Source organism: Pseudophryne corroboree, assembly GCF_028390025.1.
Source record: "Pseudophryne corroboree isolate aPseCor3 chromosome 3 unlocalized genomic scaffold, aPseCor3.hap2 SUPER_3_unloc_28, whole genome shotgun sequence".
NCBI classification, from domain to species: domain Eukaryota; kingdom Metazoa; phylum Chordata; class Amphibia; order Anura; family Myobatrachidae; genus Pseudophryne; species Pseudophryne corroboree.
The window spans coordinates 545,448-568,990 of record NW_026967517.1 but is presented as its reverse complement, the minus strand read 5'-3'; the positions used below and the strand labels follow the sequence as shown (position 1 = coordinate 568,990).

The 23,543-nt window shown below is 44.9% G+C and overlaps 2 protein-coding genes across 2 annotated transcripts in view; both read left to right on the top strand.

Moving 5' to 3' along the window:
- LOC134983898 (zinc finger protein 23-like) overlaps positions 1-21,666 on the top strand; it is a 40,201-nt gene extending 18,535 nt beyond the window's left edge. Inside the window, exon 4 of the mRNA XM_063949510.1 lies at positions 18,181-21,666. Within this exon, the coding sequence (XP_063805580.1) occupies positions 18,181-19,664 (1,484 nt within the window). The 3' untranslated portion in view covers positions 19,665-21,666. The remainder of the gene's footprint in view (positions 1-18,180) is intronic.
- Positions 1-23,543, top strand: part of LOC134983892 (oocyte zinc finger protein XlCOF22-like) — a 630,483-nt gene that overhangs the window by 234,460 nt on the left and 372,480 nt on the right. The gene's annotated exons all lie outside the window — the stretch shown is intronic.

Genomic DNA, 23,543 nt, shown 5'->3' with positions numbered 1-23,543 from the left:
TGCACGTTCTGGATACAATATACTAATATCCTACAATACCCCAGGGTGCGCATATCTGCATACTGTACATTGTTGATAAGCCTTTTTTGGAAGTGGGGGTGACCACTTCAGCAGAGTCTGCAGCACCGCTGTGTTGGAGCGCTGGTTTGATAAAATACTTCTTGACATTTACCTAAGGTGGTTTCTTCGTTCCACCTTAATCAGGAGATTGAAGTTCCGGCCTTTGTGTCTCCTGATTTGTCTCCCAAAGAGTGGTCTTTGGATGTGGTACGGGCTCTCCGTATCTATGTAAAGAGAACTGCTTCTGTTAGGAAATCTGATTCTCTCTTTATTCTGTTTGTATTTCACAAATGGGGCTGGCCTGCTCACAAGCAGACTTTGGCCAGATGGATTAGAATGGTGATTGCACATGCTTATGTGAGGGCTGGTCTGTCAGCTCCTGCTCACATTACTGCCCATTCTACTCGGTCTGTTGGACCTTCTTGGGCGGCCCGCCGTGGTGCGACCCTTGTACAATTGTGCATGGCGGCTACGTGGTCCTTAGTGAACATGTTCATTAGGTTCTATGCCTTCGATACCACCGCTTTCTAGGATGCTTCCTTTGGACGCCAGGTTCTTGTGCCCGCTACTGTGGGTCCCCTCCCATTTAGGACATCCCCAATGTCTATCCTTGTGGAGCCCAGTGTACCACGCATCAGAAAACGAGTTTTATGGTAAGAACTCACCTTTGTTAAAACTCTTTCTGCGAGGTACACTGGGCTCCACAAGGCGCCCACCCTGACGCACTGAGCTTCTTTGGGTTGGTATGGCATTAGCCGCTGACACTTCTCCTGTTGGGAGAGTGTGTTTGTTGCAATTGGCAGTTGTCGTCTCTTTTACTTGCTACTACATTGGGCTGGTAACAAAACTGAGCTCCTGTGCACGGGGGCGGGGTGATATAGGAGGCGGCGCTATGCATTTTGGGAAGAAGGTCAAAGCTTTTGAGCCTGTTGGTGCTTCAGATCAAGATCCTACTCTACACCCCAATGTCTATCCTTGTGGAGCCCAGTGTACCTCTCAGAAAGAGTTTTAACAAAGGTAAGTTCTTACCATAAAACTCGTTTTTCATTCACAAGATCTGCTAGGAGAGGGCAATTATCAGCCCATTTCCTGGTCACAGAAGGTAGGGGATCATTATTCAGTCCTACATAGTAAGTGCATTTTTCCCTTTAAAATACATGTGACCACATCTTACATATAAATACATGTAAACATGCAATCCTACAGCTGTGCACAGAGCACTACATATAACATGGTAAAACACATCATTAAACATATTTTTAAGCAGTCCGCGCCCGCCGCCCTAAGTACATTTCAAATATGGTGCCTAGCACCAGTTGTCCTTAAAATGGCGCTGGGCACTTAAGGGTTAACCCCTTATGTGCCGTGGCCGCCATTAACCATGTGGCCCCCAGGATCTCCGGCCACACTTACCTTTTGTTAATTCTTTCTTCGAGGTCGATAGGGTCCACAGGTTGCCCACCCTGACACACCTGGCTTCTGTGGGTGACTCTTCGTAGTCACCGGTTCCCTACTCTTATCAGAGAGTGTGTGTTCTTGTGTGTGCCACAATCTCCCTTCTCTCCTGTCCTGCTCCTGCCTTGGGCTTGTTGGCAAAACTGAGCATGCCTGAGTATGGAGGTGTGGTATAGAGGGGAAGGACCAATGCTTCTTGAGATACCAGAAACGTAACTGCTTGTTGCCCAGGTCCTTCACCACCTGCATCCCCCATGGTAATCCCTGTGGACCCTATGGACCTCACAGAGAGTAAACAAAGGTAAGTTTTACCATAACTCTCCTTTTTCTGTAGCTTACTTGTTGGTTCTCTGCCACATGAAGGCAAACCGAGAACTGAGCTCACTACCAGAGATCACCAGTCCGATCTTTGTATCAGTCCTGGATGTCGCCAATGGTATTCTGCGCATGCATGCACAATGCACCATGGGAGGTCGCTGGCTTCAGGGGACTATACCGTAGATAGGACCCAGAACCGCTTCATAGTTCACAATTTCTAAAGCAGAGTAATGGGACCTGTATGTAACATCTGTATACATTTAAAGGATGAAGAAATACAAAATTGGTCCGTAAGGTACTGGCATTGCTAGTATAGAGACCTCATAGGTAGAGATTTGCTTCATAATTCATGAGGAAACCAATGATTATGGGGATTCTGTACGGATGTCCTGGAGAAGGTATCCAGACCATCCCTGTGTACAGAGTGGGGATCATGTAAAGAGGGAGAGAATTCCTGTTGGCGGTTTATTTGAGCACCTTGTATTTTCGGGTCTACAGCATCCAGCTAGAGTGGCTATTGGAAGGGCCTGGCTATAGGCCTCTGGGCTAGGGGAAGGGCCTGGCTATAGGCCTCTGGGCTAGGGGAAGGGACTGGCTATAGGCGTCTGGGCTAGGGGAAGGGACTGGCTATAGGCCTCTGGGCTATGGGAAGGGCCTGGCTATAGGCGTCTGGGCTAGGGGAAGGGACTGGCTATAGGCCACTGGGCTAGGGGAATGGCCTGGCTATAGGCCTCTGGGCTAGGGGAAGGGCCTGGCTATAGGCCTCTGGGTTAGGGGAAGGGACTGGCTATAGGCGTCTGGGCTAGGGGAAGGGCCTGGCTATAGGCCACTGGGCTAGGGAAATTAACTGGATATAGGCCCCTGGGCTAGGGGAAGGGCCTGGCTATAGGCCCTTTGGGCTAGGGAAACAACCTGGATATAGGCACCTGGGCAGCAGATGCTTGGTCAACCATTTATAGGGGCCCTGTCTTCTGGAGACAAATTAGGTGATACTAAACTTCTCTGGCAAAAGTGACGGTGTAATTATTCTTATTCTCCATCACGTCAGCATTCTAAAGACTTAAGAAACTATAGGTCAGTAAGACAATATAGTACGAACTATAGGTCAGTAAGACAATACAGTAGGAAACTATAGGTCAGTAAGACAATATAGTACGAACTATAGGTCAGTAAGACAATACAGAAGGAAACTATAGGTCAGTAAGACAATACAGAAGAAAGCTATAGGTCCGTAAGACAATACAGAAGGAAACTATAGGTCAGTAAGACAATACAGTAAGCAACTATATGTCAGTAAGACAATACAGTATGCAACTATAGGTCAGTAAGACTACAGTAGGAAACTATAGGTCAGTAAGACGATACAGTAAGCAACTATAGGTCAGTAAGACAATACAGTAGGAAACTATAGGTCAGTAAGACAATACAGTAGGAAACAATCTAATAAACCCAATATTTGGAAATAAATGAGAGCGCAATTGCAATTAAAAATATAGTAAATACTTTAATACATGCACAACATATATTAGACAAAATTAAAAACAAAGTTATTCTAAAAAGTCAAATTGATTATTGGTGCTTGACACCCCCCCAGAGGGTTCCACAACCTGTAACTGATCCGGTAATTGCCTGTAAATCAATCACTGTGTTGGTAGCTTTTTCTACTATGTTTGAATAGAGTTCCACAGAATGATGTTTTTTTAGAAGTAAATCTGATGCTCACCGCTGCTGGAGTTCAATAGCAATAAACTTCCCAATATCTGGTGCAGCGGAGGGAGAAGGAGCATACACCTCTCTGGATCCAAATGCGGTATGAAGAGAGGGAGAGCGGCTGTCAGCAGCGCCGCTCACAGATTGTTGTAGATAATTGTGGAGTACGGAGCACGGGCTGACAGGGACACTGTGACAGCCACTCTTTCCTCTCTTCATACGGCATTTGGATCCAGAGAGGTGTATGCTCCTTCTCCCTCCGCTGCACCAGATATTGGGAAGTTTATTGCTATTGAACTCCAGCAGCGGTGAGCATCAGATTTACTTCTAAAAAACCATAATTCTGTGGAACTCTATTCAAACATAGTAGAAAAAGCTACCAACATTTGAGACAGTGATTGATTTACAGGCAATTACCGGATCAGTTACAGGTTGTGGAACCCTCTAGGGGGGGTGTCAAGCACCAATAATCAATTTGACTTTTTAGAATAACTTTGTTTTTAATTTTGTCTAATATATGTTGTGCATGTATTAAAGTATTTACTATATTTTTAATTGCAATTGCGCTCTCATTTATTTCCAAATATTGTCTTTAATTAGGTGATAATCCAAATCACCTGTTGGGAGCAGCAACTACAATTATTTATTTACAAGTGTTCAATTAGACTTAAGGGAAACTTGTGCCTGATAAACAAGTGTTATTGTTTATTATTGTTTTTTATAATCTAATAAACCCTTTCACATGAGTTCTAACACTGCACAACTGCACAGTACTGCGACAATTGCATGAGAAAATTAAACATTTGCACTAAAACCTTTGGCGAATTATCACTTTTTGCGGATAATTGGATAGTGTTAGGATCTCCTGCTCTGTGCTGCCACGTCGCCATGGCAACCGGGAGGCAAGTGTTAGCGAAGTAACCTGAGCGCAGCTGATACTCCGGTCCGGGTTTTTACTGTGTAGTGGTTACAGGCTCCGTGCACGGCAGGGAATCCGGCGCTGGTTTTGTGCTGACTGTGAGGTCTGAGTGGGGTGTGGACAGCATCTGCTATATAAACCATCCTCTCAGGCTAGGCAAATGCTGCTGAATCTTTGTTTGTTAGTCAGTTCCAGAGAGTTAGCTAGTACTGTGTGACTTTGTATTTACTTGTTGCTTACTGCAAATAGGCCTTGGGATTCGGTACATCATTCTGCCAATCCGGACCTAGCAGTAAGACTGGAGTCAGTTGTTTAACCTGCTGGGGTTCTTTTGCTATTCTGTGAACCTAGCAGGTTTGCGGCTGTACTCTCAGACCTGCCTGCTTAATCCTCCCTCACTGTGCAGGGCGTCCAGGTGTCAGTTTAGTGGCAGTAAGCTGAACCTGTGCCCTGCAAGTGGGGGTTAGGATTGTGGATACTCTCCTTGTGTCTATATTTCTATCTCTGACCAAGGAGTTTATTCCCACACCCGTTGGTAACCCTTTGGGTTTTTTTCTGTTGCTCTTAGCAACATCATTTCGGGTGGTCCACATGTTAAATCACTACATCTCGCTTCATTGTCCGCTCTATTCCATCTGAGCATTCCTGACACTAGGGAGACACCCAGTTCCTGAGCCTTTGGGCTTCTCCATTCACTTTGTGTTTATTAGTTATTCCATCACCTCATGTGTATGTTATGTTATACTGTCTGTGAGTTCGTTTGCTTCGCATCCCTCTCTGTTCATACACCGGTATACTCCTGTTAGCACTGGTGTGCGTAACATATTCAGCAGCCCTACTCCTGTTGAAATTTTGTGAGCATACCCCTCAAAATACTTTGCAACAGGTGGTCGATCAGGTGCAGGTCCTGACTCGACAATTTAATGAGATGTCCATTAAAATGAACACCCCGGACTTCCGGTCCTGCAGCAGCGCGGCTCTCTCTCCCTGCCAGACGCGGACTCTTGGTGAGGTGGCAGTCTCCCCTCCAGTCTCCTCTCTGCAGTCTCCTCTCTATACCCTTCTCCCCCTGACATTATAAGCTGCTGCAGTTAGTGGGGATTGCAGGGATCTGTGCAATTGGGGAGCCCTATACACCCCACAGTTAAAGGGGAGGGCTGGAGGAGATCAACTGGCACACTAACATTACAGACCTACTAAGCCTCACTTCCCTCCATCCCCAGCTGGTCAAATCCTTCCACCGAGCTGGCCAACTTCCAGATTACACTGCGGAGAAAAGGGAATATAACATCACTATTGATTCTCAGAAGCGGTGCTGTTTCTCCAGTCTGCTGCCACAAAGTGAATTACATCCACTACCCCCCTCTTGTCGCCACGTATGTGAGAGGTGAGAACGACTAATCCATTACTTACTGATTACTCTTTCGTGGGCGTGCTCATACGGCGATGCCGCTGGCCGGATTGCCATTATAATTGATATATTACACCACTGAGTATATTTGCCACGCTCTCTAAATCAACCTGCTCGCCCTCCTGCATAGATTGGCGACATCAAATTTATACCCGGTTGACACAATTACATCCCGTTGACAACTTGGCGAACTGCGCCCATCCTCAGTTTGCCTGTAGTCGACACATTTCGCAGCGTTATGTGAACTTGCACCACCAGCAGTTGTGATGTAGAATTCTGCACTCTTGCATGACCAAAGGCATACCATCCCACCTATCCGACCCTCAGGAGCTCATAATTACTACTATGGACAAATTTTTAAGTTCTTCTGCACCAAAACCACAAAGAAATAGAAGTGGAAATAAACGCAGGGAGCCGAGCCCCGTCTCTCCGCCGCTGTCTTTCAACCCTGTCGGTTTCAACCACGAAGTTGAATCATCATCTACCATGGCCCCAAAAGCTCCCCCCCGCCCCTCCTTCCTATTTGGAAATAGTGAAAGCAATCAAGGAAACCGTGGAACCGTTACTACAAGCACAGGCGGACAAATTTATGACTGCGGTATCAGACCTTAAATCAGAGCTTGGGTCTATGACTCGCAGAATCTCCGTGAATGAGAATAGGATTGGAGCCAATTTCAAAGAAATCGAAGATCTCAAGGAACAGGTCGTATCTTTAACATCTTCACACCAACATATGATGATGAAGATAGACGACCTGGAAAATCGCTCGAATCGTAACAATCTGAGAATTGTGGGCCTTAAAGAGTCACTGAAAGGCCCTGATCTCCTAAAGTTTTTACTCTCCGACCTCCTAGGCATCCCGGAAGACCTGTCTTCGATGGAGATTGAGCGAGCTCATAGACTGGGTCCGCCACGCGACTCTAACCAAACCAGACCCCGCCCGGTTATCTTTAAATGCTTAAACTTTAAACATAAAGAACTGATGTGGTCTGCGGCGCGAAGCCGGGGCCCACTTCACTGGGATGGACAACGGCTGTTTCTCTTCCAGGATTATTCCGCAGAAGTCTCTAGAGCCAGAAGAGAAATGTCTCCATTATGCTCTCACCTAGTGAAAAGCGGTATACGATTTGCCCTACTTTATCCTGCGCGGCTGCGCATTTTCACCCCGCAAGGTCCGAAAGATTTCACTTCAGTGGACTCAGCTAAGGAATTTATGACGGAGCTGGAAGGATCCATGCGGTCACCCTCAGCCTCACACTCGTCTCCTCCAAGCAGAGACGACGATAACAGTTGAACTTGATTTCAGGTCTTAGTTCAAATTATTCGGTAGATCGATATAGTTGATGTTTCTCTTCTATTGCGGGGTGGATTTGATTTGATTTAACTGCTACCGGGTTAATTTAGTTATCACTCCATTCTCTTTATATAAGGGTCATAAAGATGTTTCTAAAGTTCATTCTAGGTATTGCCTGTTGGTTATGCTGTTATTCTCTTTTTTTTTTATTGATGTTCTACATTGCAGCGAGCCCATGCAGACAGTATATACTGATGTATACTGGTGGGAACGCTCCCATATGTTGTTCTTGTCTTAACCTCTATGTTCTTCTCTACTTTCTGACTATTTCTTTTTTCTTCTCTGCTCCTCCTTCCCTGAAGATGCTTAGCTGGTGGGGGTGGGAACAGTCTGTGTCCATGATATTCTGGATTACTTATATAAGGAGGCTTATTGTCTCAGGACCTGATAAGGCCCTTATGTGTTCTCCTACTGGTGGTATAAATGTCACAACTTAACATAATATCGTGGAATGTCAGGGGTATTAATTCTCCTATTAAACGGAGACGTATCCTTACCTACTTAAATAAAATAAAAGCGGATGTCTCTATGCTTCAGGAGACACATCTGACCCCCGCTGAACACGCTAAACTCACCATGCTTAGACAAGAAGTCGTAGCTTTTTCTTCATTCACCTCTAAGGCGAGAGGGGTTGCGATCCTCATTCATAAGGGGGTGGCCTTTGACGTACACCATCAGATTATTGACTCTCTGGGTAGATACATTGTCCTAGATATAACTTTGGAGGGCACCAGACTGACCTTGTGCAACGTTTATGCCCCAGCTGTCTATGATAAATCATTCTATCTAGATATAACAAATATTCTACGCCCATATTCGCATACCTCCCTTATTATTGGAGGAGATATGAATATGGTGTCCTCTCTGGTCTTGGACAAGAAGAGTGCCTCGTCTCAGAGGACCCGACTTCCCAAGATCAACCTAAGTTACATGTCTGCACAACTGGGACTGATTGATATATGGCGTCTTCATAATCCCGTAGAATTGGAATATACTTACTACTCTTCAACCCATAATTCCTTTTCACGTATTGATTATTTTTTCATTTCCACTGATCTGTCCACCAGGATCATTGAGGCAACTATCAAGCCCATATCCATCTCAGACCATGCCCCTATATCGATAGTACTACAGGGTAGACTCACTTTAGGTACTAATTCCCATTGGAGATTCCCTGCTAAGATGGCGGCTTCTCCAGACTTTAAAACTATGCTGACGACATCCTGGGAATCTTACGCACTTAATAACTCAACCCACGCGTCTGATCCTGCATTGTTTTGGCAGACAGCCAAAGCTGTCTTACGAGGAGACATAATAGCATACATGGCGAAATATAGACGAGAACAAGACGCCGCATACAGGACGGCACAGTCCGAACTCACTTCCTCATTTCAAAAGTTTAAATCCTCACCCACGCTATCTAACAAACAGAAATATAGAGACGCTAAGACTCAATTTGATCACACTCTGACACAAATGGATAATAAATTCCTTATTGCAGGGAAATATACATTTTTTCAATATGGAGATAAGCCTAGCCGAATGCTTTCCAATCTGCTTAAATCTGATAAGGGGCCCAAACATGTAACTGCTCTGAAAGACCCATCCTCTGGTATACAATCTGAAGGAAAGGCGATCACAGATATTTTTCACTCCTTTTATACCGATCTCTACTCACACAGTGACATCGAACAACCTACTAAAAACTCCTTTTGGGAAAAAATACAACTGCCTCAGATCTCCCCAGATCAGTCAGACTCTCTCATGGCCCCTGTCACTGTCACTGAAGTGACAGAGGCTATTAAAAACCTTAAACCACTGAAAACCCCGGGCCCAGATGGTTTATCCGGAGAATTCTTTAAATTGCTCTCTCCTAAAATAGTGGACTCTCTAACGGCCTTTTTTAATTCTATTTTTTCCAACCTTACTATCCCACAGTATTTCAACTCGGCCTTGCTTCGAGTTATACCCAAACCTGGTAGAGACCCGTTACTCCCGTCCTCTTATCGCCCTATCTCCTTGCTTAATGTAGACTACAAACTGTTTACTAAACTGTTGGCAGATCGCCTAAAATTTATCCTGCCTGAAATGATTCATGAAGACCAAACCGGTTTTATCTCAGGCAGACATTCTGTAACCAATATCCGTAAGGTTCTGACAGTTATACAGTCCCTGAGTGAGGTGGAGACGGGTGATCCCAACTTCCTATTGTCTTTAGACGCCGAAAAGGCGTTTGATCTGGCGTGGGACCATCTGTTTGAGACACTCCAACGCTTCGGATTTCCTGACAGATTTATAGCCGTTATACGCACTATCTATCATAATGCATCTACACAAATTTTCACAAACAGATATCTATCACGGCCCCTAATGATCCATAGGGGGACTAGACAGGGATGCCCCTTATCCCCTCTGCTTTTTGTGGCTGCATTGGAACCACTGGCCATAGCACTGAGACAATTACCAACCTTTTCGGGGATCTCGGTAGGAGAAAGAGAAGTTAAACTTGGATTATTTGCAGATGATATGATTTTATTTGTTTCCAACCCCCGTACTTCGATACCAGCTATTTTCGACACCATACACTGTTTTAGTACCTTTGCTGGCTACCGTATAAACACACATAAATCTGAATTACTCCCACTGACTAACATAAAAGACCCCCACATCTATACTGATTTCGCTTCTCAATTTACGCTGACCCCTACTAAACTAAAATACTTGGGTATTTATATCCCTTCAGAACTCTCCCGGCTGTATACATTCAATTACACTCCCATTATCCAACAAATCAAAACACGACTAGAAACCTGGAAAGATCTTAAACTTTCTCTACTAGGCAGAATAGTCGTGATAAAATCCGTTATATTCCCTAAACTGGCATATTTGCTCCAAATGCTCCCTGTCACGATTACTAAACAAGACTCCCTACTCTGCTCGCAAATATTTTCAAAATTTATATGGAAAAACGCTAAGCCTCGCATGCCCAAAGCCCGAACTTATATTAACAAACGTAAAGGTGGTCTGAGTATGCCTAATGTGACGATGTTTGCTAGAGCAGCACTATTTAAATTTGCCTCAGACTGGCTGCTCCGATCAGCTCTATCTACGAACCTGGAATTGGAAGAAGCATTGTTTTTCCCTTACTCCCCAGCAGCGTTGCTTCACACACCACTCTCCAAAATACCCCAAAAACTAAAGACTAATATTCTGTTTTGGGACACTTATAGGGCCTGGATCTCCATTCATAAATTGTTCCATACTAACCCCTTTGAGTCACCGTATATTCCCTTATGGGGCAACCCTAATTTCCCCTCTTCCTTAGACAATCGACACTTTTACACGTGGAAAGGTAAAGGAATTTGTTCTATCAGGGATGTCTTTGATCCTGGTGGCCAGATGCTCTCCTTTCAGCAACTACGTGACAGATTTTCTTTGCCCCACACTAATTTCTTTATGTATCTCCAAGCGCGCCACTACATTACCTCCCTAGGTGACCCCCTGGGTAAAAAGGCCTCTCCTCAAACAATACTCGATACTCTCACGTTTTGTAGACATAACCCATTCAAAATTCGCTATCTATATAGTGACCTGATTGAGGTGTCAGCCCCCTTTTGGTCCCCTCTCTCTGCTTCATGGCGGCGGGAACTCCCGGAGGCATCCGCGATGGACGAGATGTCTAAGAACACTGAACTGGTCCTCAAAGCTCTAAAATCCGCCACACTACAGGAAATACATTTAAGAACTTTAAACAGGATGTATATAGCCCCCTCTCAAAGACAACACTTCCGCCCTGGTGAGACGGGTAGTTGCCCTAAATGTGGAGAGAGTGGAGCATCCCTCACGCACAATTTTTGGTTATGTAGGAAAATCAAACGGTTCTGGCGTAAGTTTCACCAATATCTATCCCGTTTACTTAAATTACCCCTTCCAGAAGAGGTGGGCCCGTTGCTGTTCGCGGACTCCTCATCCTGGTTGTCGCAGTTTGACCTTGCCTCTATGATCCCGCTACTGACTGTGATGGTCACGGTGGCGAGACAGGTGATACTGAGACACTGGATATATAAAACTGCTCCATCAATGGGAGAATGGGAATCTGCCTTACTAGATATACTGTTTTGTGAGAGGCGAATGGCCACTTTTCAAATTGAAAATGGAGTGAAGCTTTTCCACAAAAAATGGGGAACCTATATAGAGACTTTGCTCCTAGACAGGCGTGAATGTATCTGGAAGGTATTCCGCGACACTACATGGTATTGGACTATTTGGATAGTGGGAACCATTACTTGACCACAGGTGGGATGAAAGATGAATTTAAATGAGATGCCTAGTTTACAGCGTAGACACTCCTCATTAGGGATTAACATGGTATAATATTCACTCCAAACCCATGAGCTACTCTCCTTGCCCAGAATAAGGATTTGACCCCCCCCCCACCCGGCAACGAACGCTAACCATTTATGGTACCTCGGTACTAATGCTTTCTCTTTGCTCTCTAACATATCCTTTTCTCCTTTATTTCCTTTCTTTTTTCTTTCTTCCTTTCTCTTTCCTATCCCTACTTTCCCTCAACTGATGTGATATTTAACTCATTTGTTTGGTATGTTTCTTATTATTGGAGGAGGGGGTGCACGCGTGTTAAACGCCCTCCCACCCCCCCCCCCCCCCCTCCTGGTACTACTACTACCATTATTACTAGACAGCTGAGTTTGCATTATTTGATGTGAATTGCATCTATTTTTCTTCTCTTACAAAGAAAAACAAAAAACTGTACAGCCTTCAATCCTCTGTATTTTATTCATACTGGAATTTGACTGTATGTCACTGCTGAATAACCTTGTACTTTAAAATCTGACAATGTATGTTGTGACTTTGTGGCTGTCTAATAAAGAAATATATTTAAAAAAAAAAAAAAATGAACACCCCGCAGGCGGAGCTCCCACAGCAACAGCGGCAAGTTCAGGGGTTAAGGAGCCGAAAGTAAATTTCCTGGATTGTTTTTCTGGAGATCGCACGCAGTTCTTCTGTTGCAAGGAGAGCTGTAAGCTATATTTCAGGCTTAGGCCGCAGTCTTCTGGGTCGGAGATTCAGCGGGTGGGCATGGTGATTTCCTTGCTACAAGGAGACCCACAGGTCTGGGCATATGGGTTGCAGCCTGACTGTCCGTCGCTTAAAAATGTGGATGCTTTTTTTACGGCACTGGGCATTTTGTATGATGACCCTGACAAGATGGCTTCAGCCGAGGCTCAGATTACGGTCCTTAAGCAAGGGCGACGGCCAGCTGAGGTTTATAGTACGGAGTTTCGGAGGTTGGCTCATGATACCCAGTGGAATGACCCAGCCCTGAGAAACCAGTACCGAAGGGGCCTTTCTGACCAGATAAAGGACCAACTGGTACAATATCCCTCGCCTGATAGCTTGGATCAGCTCATGCAGTTATCCATCCGGGTGGATAGACGGCTGAGAGAGCATAGGCTTGAAAGGGAGACGTCAGTTTCCTTTTTTCCCAAGGGAACCTCAGACTCTGAGGAATATTCCGAGGAGCCTATGCAGATTGGGGCGTGAGAAGACGCGGAGGAGACAGCAGGGTTTGTGTTTGTACTGTGGGAATAAAGGTCATGTTGTAGTATCATGCCCAGAAAAGCCGGAAAACTTCAGGGCCTGAGGGTGATGGGAAATATCCTGTCAGGCCAGAAGTCAGAATTTCCCAAAAAGACTTTTCTCATTCCGGTGACTTTGGAGATCCTCGGTCAAACTGTCAAGACTGAGGCCTTTGTTGACAGTGGGGCCGATGGGGTTTTCATGGACCGTCAATTCGCCCTGGAACACTCTGTTCCCTCAGTACCTTTGGCATCAGAGATTGAGATCTGTGGGTTAAACGGGGAACCATTATCCCAGGGTAAAATGACCTCCTGCACCAGCCAAATTCCTTTGTTTATTGGAGCCACACACTCTGAAAAATTGTCTTTCTATGTGACTGTCTGTTCTTTTGCCCCATTGGTTTTGGGGTTACCCTGGTTAAGGGCCCATAACCCTCAATTTGACTGGGTCTCTGGGGAGATTCTTAGTTGGGGTAGTGATTGTTTCAGGAGTTGCTCGAGCCTTCCAGTCAGGCTCTCGCAGCTAAGATTGCCAGGATGTTATGCAGATTTTGCGGATGTGTTCTCCAAAAAAGTTGCGGAGGTACTACCTCCCCATCGCCCCTATGACTGTGCCATTGCTTTATTGCCGGATGCTAAGCTTCCCAAGAGCAGGTTGTACTCCCTGTCACGTCCTGAGACTCAGGCTATGGCAGAGTAATTTCAGGAGAACCTGGCTAAGGGATTTATCAGACCCTCACAGTCCCCAGTTGGGTCGGGGTTCTTCTTTGTGGGTAAAAAGGACGGTTCATTGCGACCCTGCATCGACTTCAGGGAATTGAACCGTATTACGATTAAAAACTCGTACCCACTGCCTCTCATTTCGGTTTTGTTTGACCAGCTTCGTACTGCCACCATTTTTTCTAAGATTGACCTATGCGGTGCTTACAATCTAATCCGAATAAGAGAGGGGGATGAATGGAAGACTGCCTTTAATACCCACTCAGGGCATTATGAATATTTGGTGATGCCTTTTGGGCTCTCTAATGCCCCGGCAGTCTTCCAGGAATTCATGAACGATGTGCTCAGGGAATATTTGGATAGATTCTTAGTTGCTTATCTAGATGACATCCTAATCTTCTCCCATTCCCTGGAGGAACATTGGAAGCATGTACGCTTAGTCGTCCAGAAACTCAGAGACCACCAGCTTGGGGCGAAGCTGGAGAAGTGCGAATTTGAAGTCCAGCAAATCGCATTTCTAGGGTATATTATCTCCTCAGAAGGTTTCCAAATGGAGGGTTCTAAGGTATAGGCAGTCCTGGATTGGGTCAGCCCACTAGTTTGAAGGCGCTTCAGCGTTTTCTGGGCTTTGCGAATTTTTATAGACGGTTTATCGCTGGATTTTCGTCTATACTGGCCCCCTTGGTGGCACTCACTAAGAAAGGGGCGTATGTTGCTCACTGGTCTTGTGAGGCCAAAGCGGCCTTTGCCCGTCTCAAAAGGGCATTTCTCTCGGCCAAGGTGCTGCGACACCCAGATCCAGAGCATCCTTTTGTGGTGGAAGTGGATGCCTCTGAGATAGGTATTGGGGCAGTGCTCTCTCAGATGGGGGTGTCTGATAATCACCTTCATCCCTGTGCTTACTTTTCCCGTAAATTTTCGTCTGCCGAGATGAATTATGATGTGGGTAACCGGGAATTGTTGGCTATAAAGGATGCACTCGGGGAGTGGAGACACTGACTTGAGGGGGCTAAGTTTATGGTCTCAATTCTCACCGACCATAAGAATCTGGCATATTTAGAGTCAGCGAAGCGGCTCAATGCCAGGCAGGCACGATGGGCTTTGTTTTTTGCTTGCTTTAATTTTTTTATAACATATCGCCCTGGGTCAAAAAACATCAAGACTGATGCGCTCTCGCAGAGTTTTGCTCCATTCCAAGAGACCACCGAGGAGCCATTGCCCATTGTGTCTCCATCATGTATTAAAGTGGGTATTACCCAGGACCTCTTGTCATTAGTCCTTAGAGCACAGGAGCAGGCTCCTCCAGACCTTCCGGTAGGTCTCTTGTTTGTGCCTCCTAGGTTAAGACAGCGAGTGTTCCTGGAATTCCATGCCAAGAGGTCGGCAGGGCATCCGGGTATTGCCAGAACTCGGGAGTTGCTGTCTAGGGCGGTGTGGTGGCCCTCGGTGGCTAGGGATGTGGATCAGTGGGTTCGGGCATGTGACGTTTGTGCCCGAAATAAAACTCCTAGAGGGGTTCCTGTCGGCCCATTACATCCACTCTCTATTCCATCTAAGCCATGGACCCACATTTCCATGGATTTTGTGGTGGACTTGCCCAAATCCTCGGGGATGACAGCCATTTGGGTTGTCGCTGACAGGTTTTCGAAGATGGCGCATTTCGTTCTACTGGTTGGGTTGCCATCGGCCAGACGCCTGTCTGAGTTATTTATGCAGCATGTTGTGCGCCTCCACGGGTTGCCACTTGATGTGGTCTCTGACCGTGGATCCCAGTTTGTGGCCAAATTCTGGAGGACATTTTGTTCTGATCTCCAGATTTCTGTGAGCTTGTCGTCAGGCTACCATCCACCGTCTAATGGGCAGACTGAGAGGGTGAACCAGTCCTTGGATCAGTTCCTCAGATGTTATGTCTCCAAGTGTCATACTGACTGGGTTGCTCATCTGTCCATGGCGGAGTTTGCCTATAACAACGCGGCTCACTCTGCTACAGGGATCTCTCCCTTCCTTTGTGTGTGGGCATCATCCTAAGGCCAATTCTTTTGACCCCCTGGATTCCACGCCTGGTGGTTCCTCTGTGGTTTCGGCCCTTAGGGTTATTTGGAGGAAAGTGAAGAAAGCCCTTGTGTCTGTGTCATTAGTGACCAAAAGGGTTTTTTGATAAGCGGAGAAGACCCTGGAGCTTCAAATTAGGAGACTTCGTCTGGTTGTCCACCAAGAATTTGAAGTTAAGACAGCCATCTCGTAAGTTAGGCCCCCGGTTCATCGGCCCTTATAAGATCACCAGGGTTATCAATCCGGTGGCATTTCAGTTAGATCTGCCCCGTTCATTGGGTATCAATAAAACATTTCATTGTTCCCTTTTAAAACTGGCGGTTAGTAATCCTTCTTCCAGTGGAAGACCTTCTCCTCTTCTGATACGGGGTCAGAGGGAGTTTGTGGTTGAAAGGGTTCTTGACTCCAAGCTGGTTCGGGGTCGGCTGTCATTTTTGGTGCACTGGAAGGGGTATGGCCCGGAGGAGCGGTCGTGGGTGCGCAGTTGTGATCTTCATGCCCCCAGACTGATACGCTCTTTCTTCTCGCAGTTCCCCGATAAACCTGGTGGTAGGTGTTCTTTGACCCCTCGTCAGAGGGGGGGTACTGTTAGGATCTCCTGCTCTGTGCTGCCACGTCGCCATGGCAACCGGGAGGCAAGTGTTAGCGAAGTAACCTGAGCGCACCTGATACTCTGGTCCGGGTTTTTACTGTGTAGTGGTTACAGGCTCTGTGCACGGCAGGGAATCCGGCGCTGGTTTTGTGCTCACAGTCTGTGAGGTCTGAGTGGGGCGTGGACAGCACCTGCTATATAAACCATCCTCTCAGGCTAGGCAAATGCTGCTGAATCTTTGTTTGTTAGTCAGTTCCAGAGAGTTAGCTAGTACTGTGTGACTTTGTATTTACTTGTTGCTTACTGCGAATAGGCCTTGGGATTCGGTACTTCATTCTGCCAATCCGGACCTAACAGTAAGACTGGAGTCAGTTGTTTAACCTGCTGGGGTTCTCTTGCTATTCTGTGAACCTAGCAGGTTTGCGGCTGTACTCTCAGACCTGCTTGCTTAATCCTCCCTCACTGTGCAGGGCGTCCAGGTGTCAGCTTAGTGGCAGTAAGCTGAACCTGTGCCCTGCAAGTGGGGGTTAGGATTGTGGATACTCTCATTGTGTCTATATTTCTATCTCTGACCAAGGAGTTTATTCCCACACCCGTTGGTAACCCTTTGGGGTTTTTTCTGTTGCTCTTAGCAACATCATTTCGGGTGCTCCACATGTTAAATCACTACATCTCGCTTCATTGTCCGCTCTATTCCATCTGAGCATTCCTGACACTAGGGAGACACCCAGTTCCTGAGCCTTTGGGCTTCTCCATTCACTTTGTGTTTATTAGTTATTCCATCACCTCCTGTGTATGTTATGTTATACTGTCTGTGAGTTCGTTTGCTTCGCATCCCTCTCTGTTCATACACCGGTATACTCCTGTTAGCACTGGTGTGCGTAACAGATAGGGAGTTTTTATGATCAACTGAATTCCCCCCATGAAGTGTTTATACATATGACGTTACATTGCGATTACAGCTGGAGGAAACTCTGCCACAATAGAATATAACGTGTAATTTAGCCAGCCCTGGTATGAATAAGATTTATTGAGTGTAATTTATTACTGAACAGGATTACCAACACTGAATCAATTAACACCCAATATAATATACATGCTGATTTCTAACAACAAACACACTTGGATTTTTTTTTATTACTTTATTCACCTCTTTATATACTTATCTTTCTGTTTAATGTATCACTGATTTATCTTACATACTTTACTGTACTAAATAAAGGTTATATATTATTTATTAGTGCGCAAACAGCAGAACACTTTCTCTTTGGTGTTTTATTATAGCAATGTCCATGTCACCTCTAGTAATTCCACATGAGCGTCCATGTCACCACTAGTAATCCCACATGAGCGCTCATGTCACCTCTAGTAATCCCACATGAGCGCCCATGTCACCTCTAGTAATCCCACATGAGCATCCATGTCACCTCTAGTAATCCCACATGAGCATCCGTGTCACCTCTAGTAATCCCACACGAGCATCCGTGTCACCTCTAGTAATCCCACATGAGCATCCGTGTCACCTCTAGTAATCCCACATGAGCATCCGTGTCACCTCTAGTAATCCCACACGAGCGTCCATGTCACCTCTAGTAATTCCACATGAAAGTCCGTGTCACCTCTAGTAATCCCACATGAGCGTCCGTGTCACCTCTAGTAATCCCACATGAGCGTCCATGTCCCCTCTAGTAATCCCACATGAGCGTCCATTTCACCTCTAGTAATCCCACATCAGCGTCCATGTCACCTCTAGTAATCCCACATGAGCGTCCATGTCACCTCTAGTAATCCCACATGAGCTTTCAGCGTTGATCAAGCTCCAGTCCAAGCATTTTAGTCTTTTTTTTTTTTTAAACATTAAAGCAAACCCAGCACTATAGTACGAGCTACAGTGTTATCAATTGTACCCTATGACATCCTGGGTCTTGTCTACTCATTTTATAATTATTTGCCAATTTGAGTTTCCATAATGTATTTTATTTCCAGCAGATGGACACACAAGCAGGAATATCTCAGAAGGACATCTAATGTTATCCCCGGATTGTGACATAAAAGATAATGACAGAATACAGGATTCTCCAGGAGATAACCCCTTTACCCCAATTATACATCCAGCTCTATCAGCTGGTCCCTCTGATCCTGGGAAATGTTCTCCTGATCACTCTGATGTTGGTGCATCTGTTACAGCTCTGACAGTAGATTCAGTATTTACCTGTTCAATAGATTCCAAATGTTTTACGCAGCCCACAAAGCTTATTACCCATCAGCCTGCTAAGACAGGTGAGAGGCAATTTCCATGTTCTGAGTGTGAGAAATGTTTTACATGCAAATCAGCTCTTGTTTCACATCAGAGAAGTCACACAGGTGAGAAGCCATTTCCATGTTCTGAGTGTGGCAAATTTTTTACACGGAAATCAAATCTTGTTACACATCAGAGAAGTCACACAGGTGAGAAGCCATTTCCATGTTCTGAGTGTGAGGAATGTTTTACATGCAAATCAGCTCTTGTTTCACATCAGAGAAGTCACACAGGTGAGAAGCCATTTCCATGTTCTGAGTGTGGCAAATTTTTTACACGGAAATCAAATCTTGTTACACATCAGAGAAGTCACACAGGTGAGAAGCCATTTCCATGTTCTGAGTGTGAGGAATGTTTTACACTGAAATCAAATCTTGTTAAACATCAGAGAAGTCACACAGGTGAGAGACCATTTGCATGCTCAGAGTGTGGGAAATGTTTTTTAAATAAATCAAATCTTGTTGCGCATCAGAGAACTCACACAGGTGAGAGGCCATTTGCATGCTCAGAGTGTGGGAAATGTTTTTCAAGTAAATCACATCTTGTTAGACATCAGAGAACTCACACAGTTGAGATGCCATTTGCATGCTCAGAGTGTGGGAAATGTTTTACACAGAGCTCAAATATGATTAAACATCAGAGAACTCATACAGGTGAGAAGCCATTTTCCTGTTCTGAGTGTGGAAAATGTTTTTTACGTAAAGTCTGTTTTGTTAAACATCAGAGAAGTCACACAGGTGAAAAGCTGTTTTCATGCTCTGAATGTGGGAAATGTTTTTTAAATAAATCGAATCTTATTACACATCAGAGAAGTCACACAGGTGAGAAGCCATTTTCCTGTTCTGAGTGTGGGAAATATTTTTTTAGTAAAGCACATCTAGTTTCACATCAGAGAAGTCACACAGGTGAGAAGCCATTTTTCTGTTCTGAGTGTGGGAAATATTTTTTTCGTAAAGCACATCTAGTTACACATCAGAGAAGTCACACAGGTGAGAAGCCATTTTCATGTTCTGAGTGTGAGAAATGTTTTACACTGAAATCAAATCTTGTTAAACATCAGAGAAGTCACACAGGTGAGAAGCCATTTCCATGTTCGGAGTGTCGGAAATGTTTTACACAGAAATCACAACTTGTTACACACCAGAGAAGACACACAGGTGAGAAGCCATTTTAATCTTCTGGAGTATACTTATCATTGCCATGCATTGTTTTTCAAGGTTCTTATCCTAGTGTGGGAAATGTTTTTTAAATAAATTAAATCTTGTTACACATCAGAGAACTCACACAGGTGAGAGGCCTTTTGCATGCTCAGAGTGTGGGAAATGTTTTTCAAGTAAATCACATCTTGTTAGACATCAGAGAACTCACACAGTTTAAATGCCATTTGCATGCTCATGAGTGTGGGAAATGTTTTACACAGAGCTCAAATATGATTAAAAATCAGAGAACTCATACAGGTGAGAAGCCATTTCCATGTTCTGAGTGTGGGAAATGTTTTTTAAGTAAAGCCCATCTTGTTAAACATCAGAGAACTCACAGGTGAGAAGCCGTTTCCATTCCCTGAGTGTGGGAAATAAATCAGATCTTGTTAAACACATTAGACATTACCCAAGTGAGGAACCATTTTAATCTTCTTGAGTATAATCATCATTGCCATGCATTGTTCCTCAAGGATCAATCCTATCTCCTATACTTTTTGCAATATACATGCTACCACTTGTAGAAATAATCAGACGTCATGACCTGGCCTACCACTTCTATGCAGATGACTTGTCTTTTGCTCCATGTACTGAGAACCCAACACCAATACTAAATGGGATGGTAATGCTATCCCGGTGGACAGAATGCTGGCTGTCAATATACCAACAGTGGAATACCAGCAGTGGGGTGAGTGCAAAGAGTTCCCTTGCGGGCTCCCTGTTCTCGCTATGCTGCAGGCGCAGTGGCTCATTGTGTTCACCACAGGTATTATTCCCACTCTATGGGTGTCATAGACACCCACGAGTGAGAATAGCTGTGGTGAGTGCTGTTGGCATTCCCGGCTGTCGGGAATTCTGAATGTCGGGATATTAACTACATCCCATCCTAAATGGTTGTCTAGCTGAGCTCCAGGGGTGGATGATGCCAGTTGGCTGTGACTCAGTCTTAGTGATACGTAATAGAAGTTCACAAACAAAGGACAAGACTACAGCTTTACCAACCATCATGACTTATGCTTTGGGGTTCAGAGTGACAAAATGCTGACTGCGGAAACTTTGTGTGGTCCTGGATTGTGGCTGACACAGACATCGGGTATCCGCCACATTCAAATCTTCGTTCTTCCATCTGAGGACCATAGCCAGAATCGAGCTCTTGATTCCCTCAGAAGACCTGCCTACAGCCATACATGCATTTGTATCCTCTCACACAGACTACTGCAATGTCCTCTACCTGGGTCTCCCAGCAAAAGAATTACACCGCTTGTAGCTTGTACAGAATGCAGCAGCCAGTCTGTTACCTAACACCCATTCTCTACTCCCTCCACCGGCTGCCTGTAAGATGGAAAATCTATTTAATAATCGGCTAACTGACCTTCCCAGCCCAACATTACATGGTCCAAGGTACCAGAAGCTCCTTACTGCCTCACTTGTTTATTTCTGCAGAGAAAGGACTGTTACCAGCAGTACCAGGAAACTCCCATAATGCATTTGGGGGTCAAAATTTTATCTTTGTAGCCCTGGCCATGGAACTTGCTGCCTCGCACAGTCCAAGAGGCCTCCACCCTAGAGCCCTTCACAAGCAGGCTGATGACTGACCTGTTACTCATTTCATTAATGCTCCTGTAGTTCTTACATATATCCCACATGCTTAGTTCTTTGTTCTGTTGTTTATTTTGTAACTTGTGCTTTGTGTGATTGTGTAATGCCAGTTTGTGCTATCTATATTGCTGCACGACAATATGGCGGCCATAGGAATGTGTTTCCACTTCTAGTTTCCCATTCTTATCTCATCTGATCATCTTAATCAGGAGTGTTGTGGGATACAAGATCCTATATATATATATGTATATATATATGTATATATATATACATTACCATGTGCATTAGAGTCACCCGGGTTCCATCTGCGGTGGTTTGTTGTATGTTACATCTATATGGTGCGGATACTCTGTATGATTTCATAATAAAAGCTTTTGTTTGCAGCTAATTATTGCATTATAGCTTTTTTTGTCTGTTTTATATTCCCGTCTGAGTAATTCCGCCCTTATATGTCTAATCCCGGAGTGGACCCCAGAAGATTATAAGTAACATCTATGAGTTTCCATCATTCTGTTTTGTATAAGCATACGTGTAAGAGCTTGTATGGCGGTCACTGTCCGTCACATTCAGGTGGTAGAATGGAAGTGGGACTATCTGGACTGTGAGAGGGACGTGGACACTATCCTGCTATTACTGTTTGGACACGTGGGGTGTGAATCCTCCCTACAATATTACACTATTGTGTTCTTTATCTGTGTATGAAATACAAATTGCTCCCACGTCTGCATCTTGCAGGCTATTATATAAGCCCCTATAGCTGTTATAGATACATATAATTATGTGTAAGACTGAATACTGTATCTGCACTGTGTGTGACGCCCAAGCTATACGCCATATGTAATTATGGAAAGATAATAATCATTAGAGGCTATTACAGATGTGTTCTCATACAGCCAGCCTCAATATACCACACAGTGGGAGAAGCCTGGCGTGAGTGAGATGACAGGTCTCGTACAACTCTGCTGGTATCAGGTGACTTATGCAGAGTAGAGCCGCACCAGGAGACTCTGCTGAGTAATGTGACACTTGTATATCTGTGTGCGACTGAGTCTCTAGGGGAATCAGATTAGCTGCAGGATGGATTTGCTCTGTGACTCCGCTGCACTTTATGGAGGCGGGGATCTTGCTGAAAAAAAGTGCTCTCTGGCCGACAGGTATTGGGCACTTTTAGGCGAATTCGGCATGCCGGGTGAAGGGGGTGAATCAGGCTAATTGGATCCCCCTATATACGTAGCACAGCAGAAGTCGCACACAGATATACATGTCAGCACAGTCCCCTATGGGGTCCTGGCCGCGTCACGTTCATGTTGGTGCAGCAATCGGATATAAGAGGTGCACAATCCTCTCAGGTGTAAAGAACTCAGAGACCGGCTTCACTCTCACTTCCAAATAAAGCTACAAAGTCTAAATCCCAGTATATAGAAAGGACAGTTCTATAATCTAGTATGTGTATCAGCCACAGTCACTATAATATGGTCGGTACACGGGGGCTTATTGGGATAATCATTACACCCACTTACATATCACATGACCTACTGCTTACATGTCACATGACCTACTGCTTACATGGCTGCTGCTGATGTGTACTAGAGATGGAGCCTCCATTATCTTGGCTCTTTGTGTGACTAAGCGCACCTAGTCACTGTGAGCGTCTCCGTCTGGATGGGATATGCACCTGGACGGAGATGCGCCACATTCACTTGAATGGAGAGTGCCTCCATCCGCGCTCCTGGGCAGAGTCAGTCTGAATGGGAGCGTCTCTGTGTACTCCTGGCGTGACTAGGTGGATGGATCGCGTAGTCACGCCTGGGCCAGCTAAGATAACACTGGCTCCATCTGTATGTTACTATTCTAACCCAGGATATCTAATTCCTAATTTGGGTTTAGATTTGTTTTCCTTTCCAGGAAGGGAGATTCAAAAATATTGCAGTGTTTAAATATTGCAACTTCTTTACACTCTAAGCCTAAAGAACTACTTTTATCTCAAAATAACCATGTACCAAAAATTGATTTTCTTCATTGCACTCCATAGTTATTTCACTAAAACAATAACATCCTTCATTCTCCCTGAAAATTAGCCCTCTGAACACATTTGCCACCTCAATTATCCACTCCCCTCATATTAACACTCCTGAGATTTTAACTTATCTTTCTACTTTGACAACAACATCCACAACCGGTCACCATAAAAAAAAATCATAAATCTCCAACAACTGTATTTATCTCTCCTACTTCTTTTAGCTGGTGACATTTTA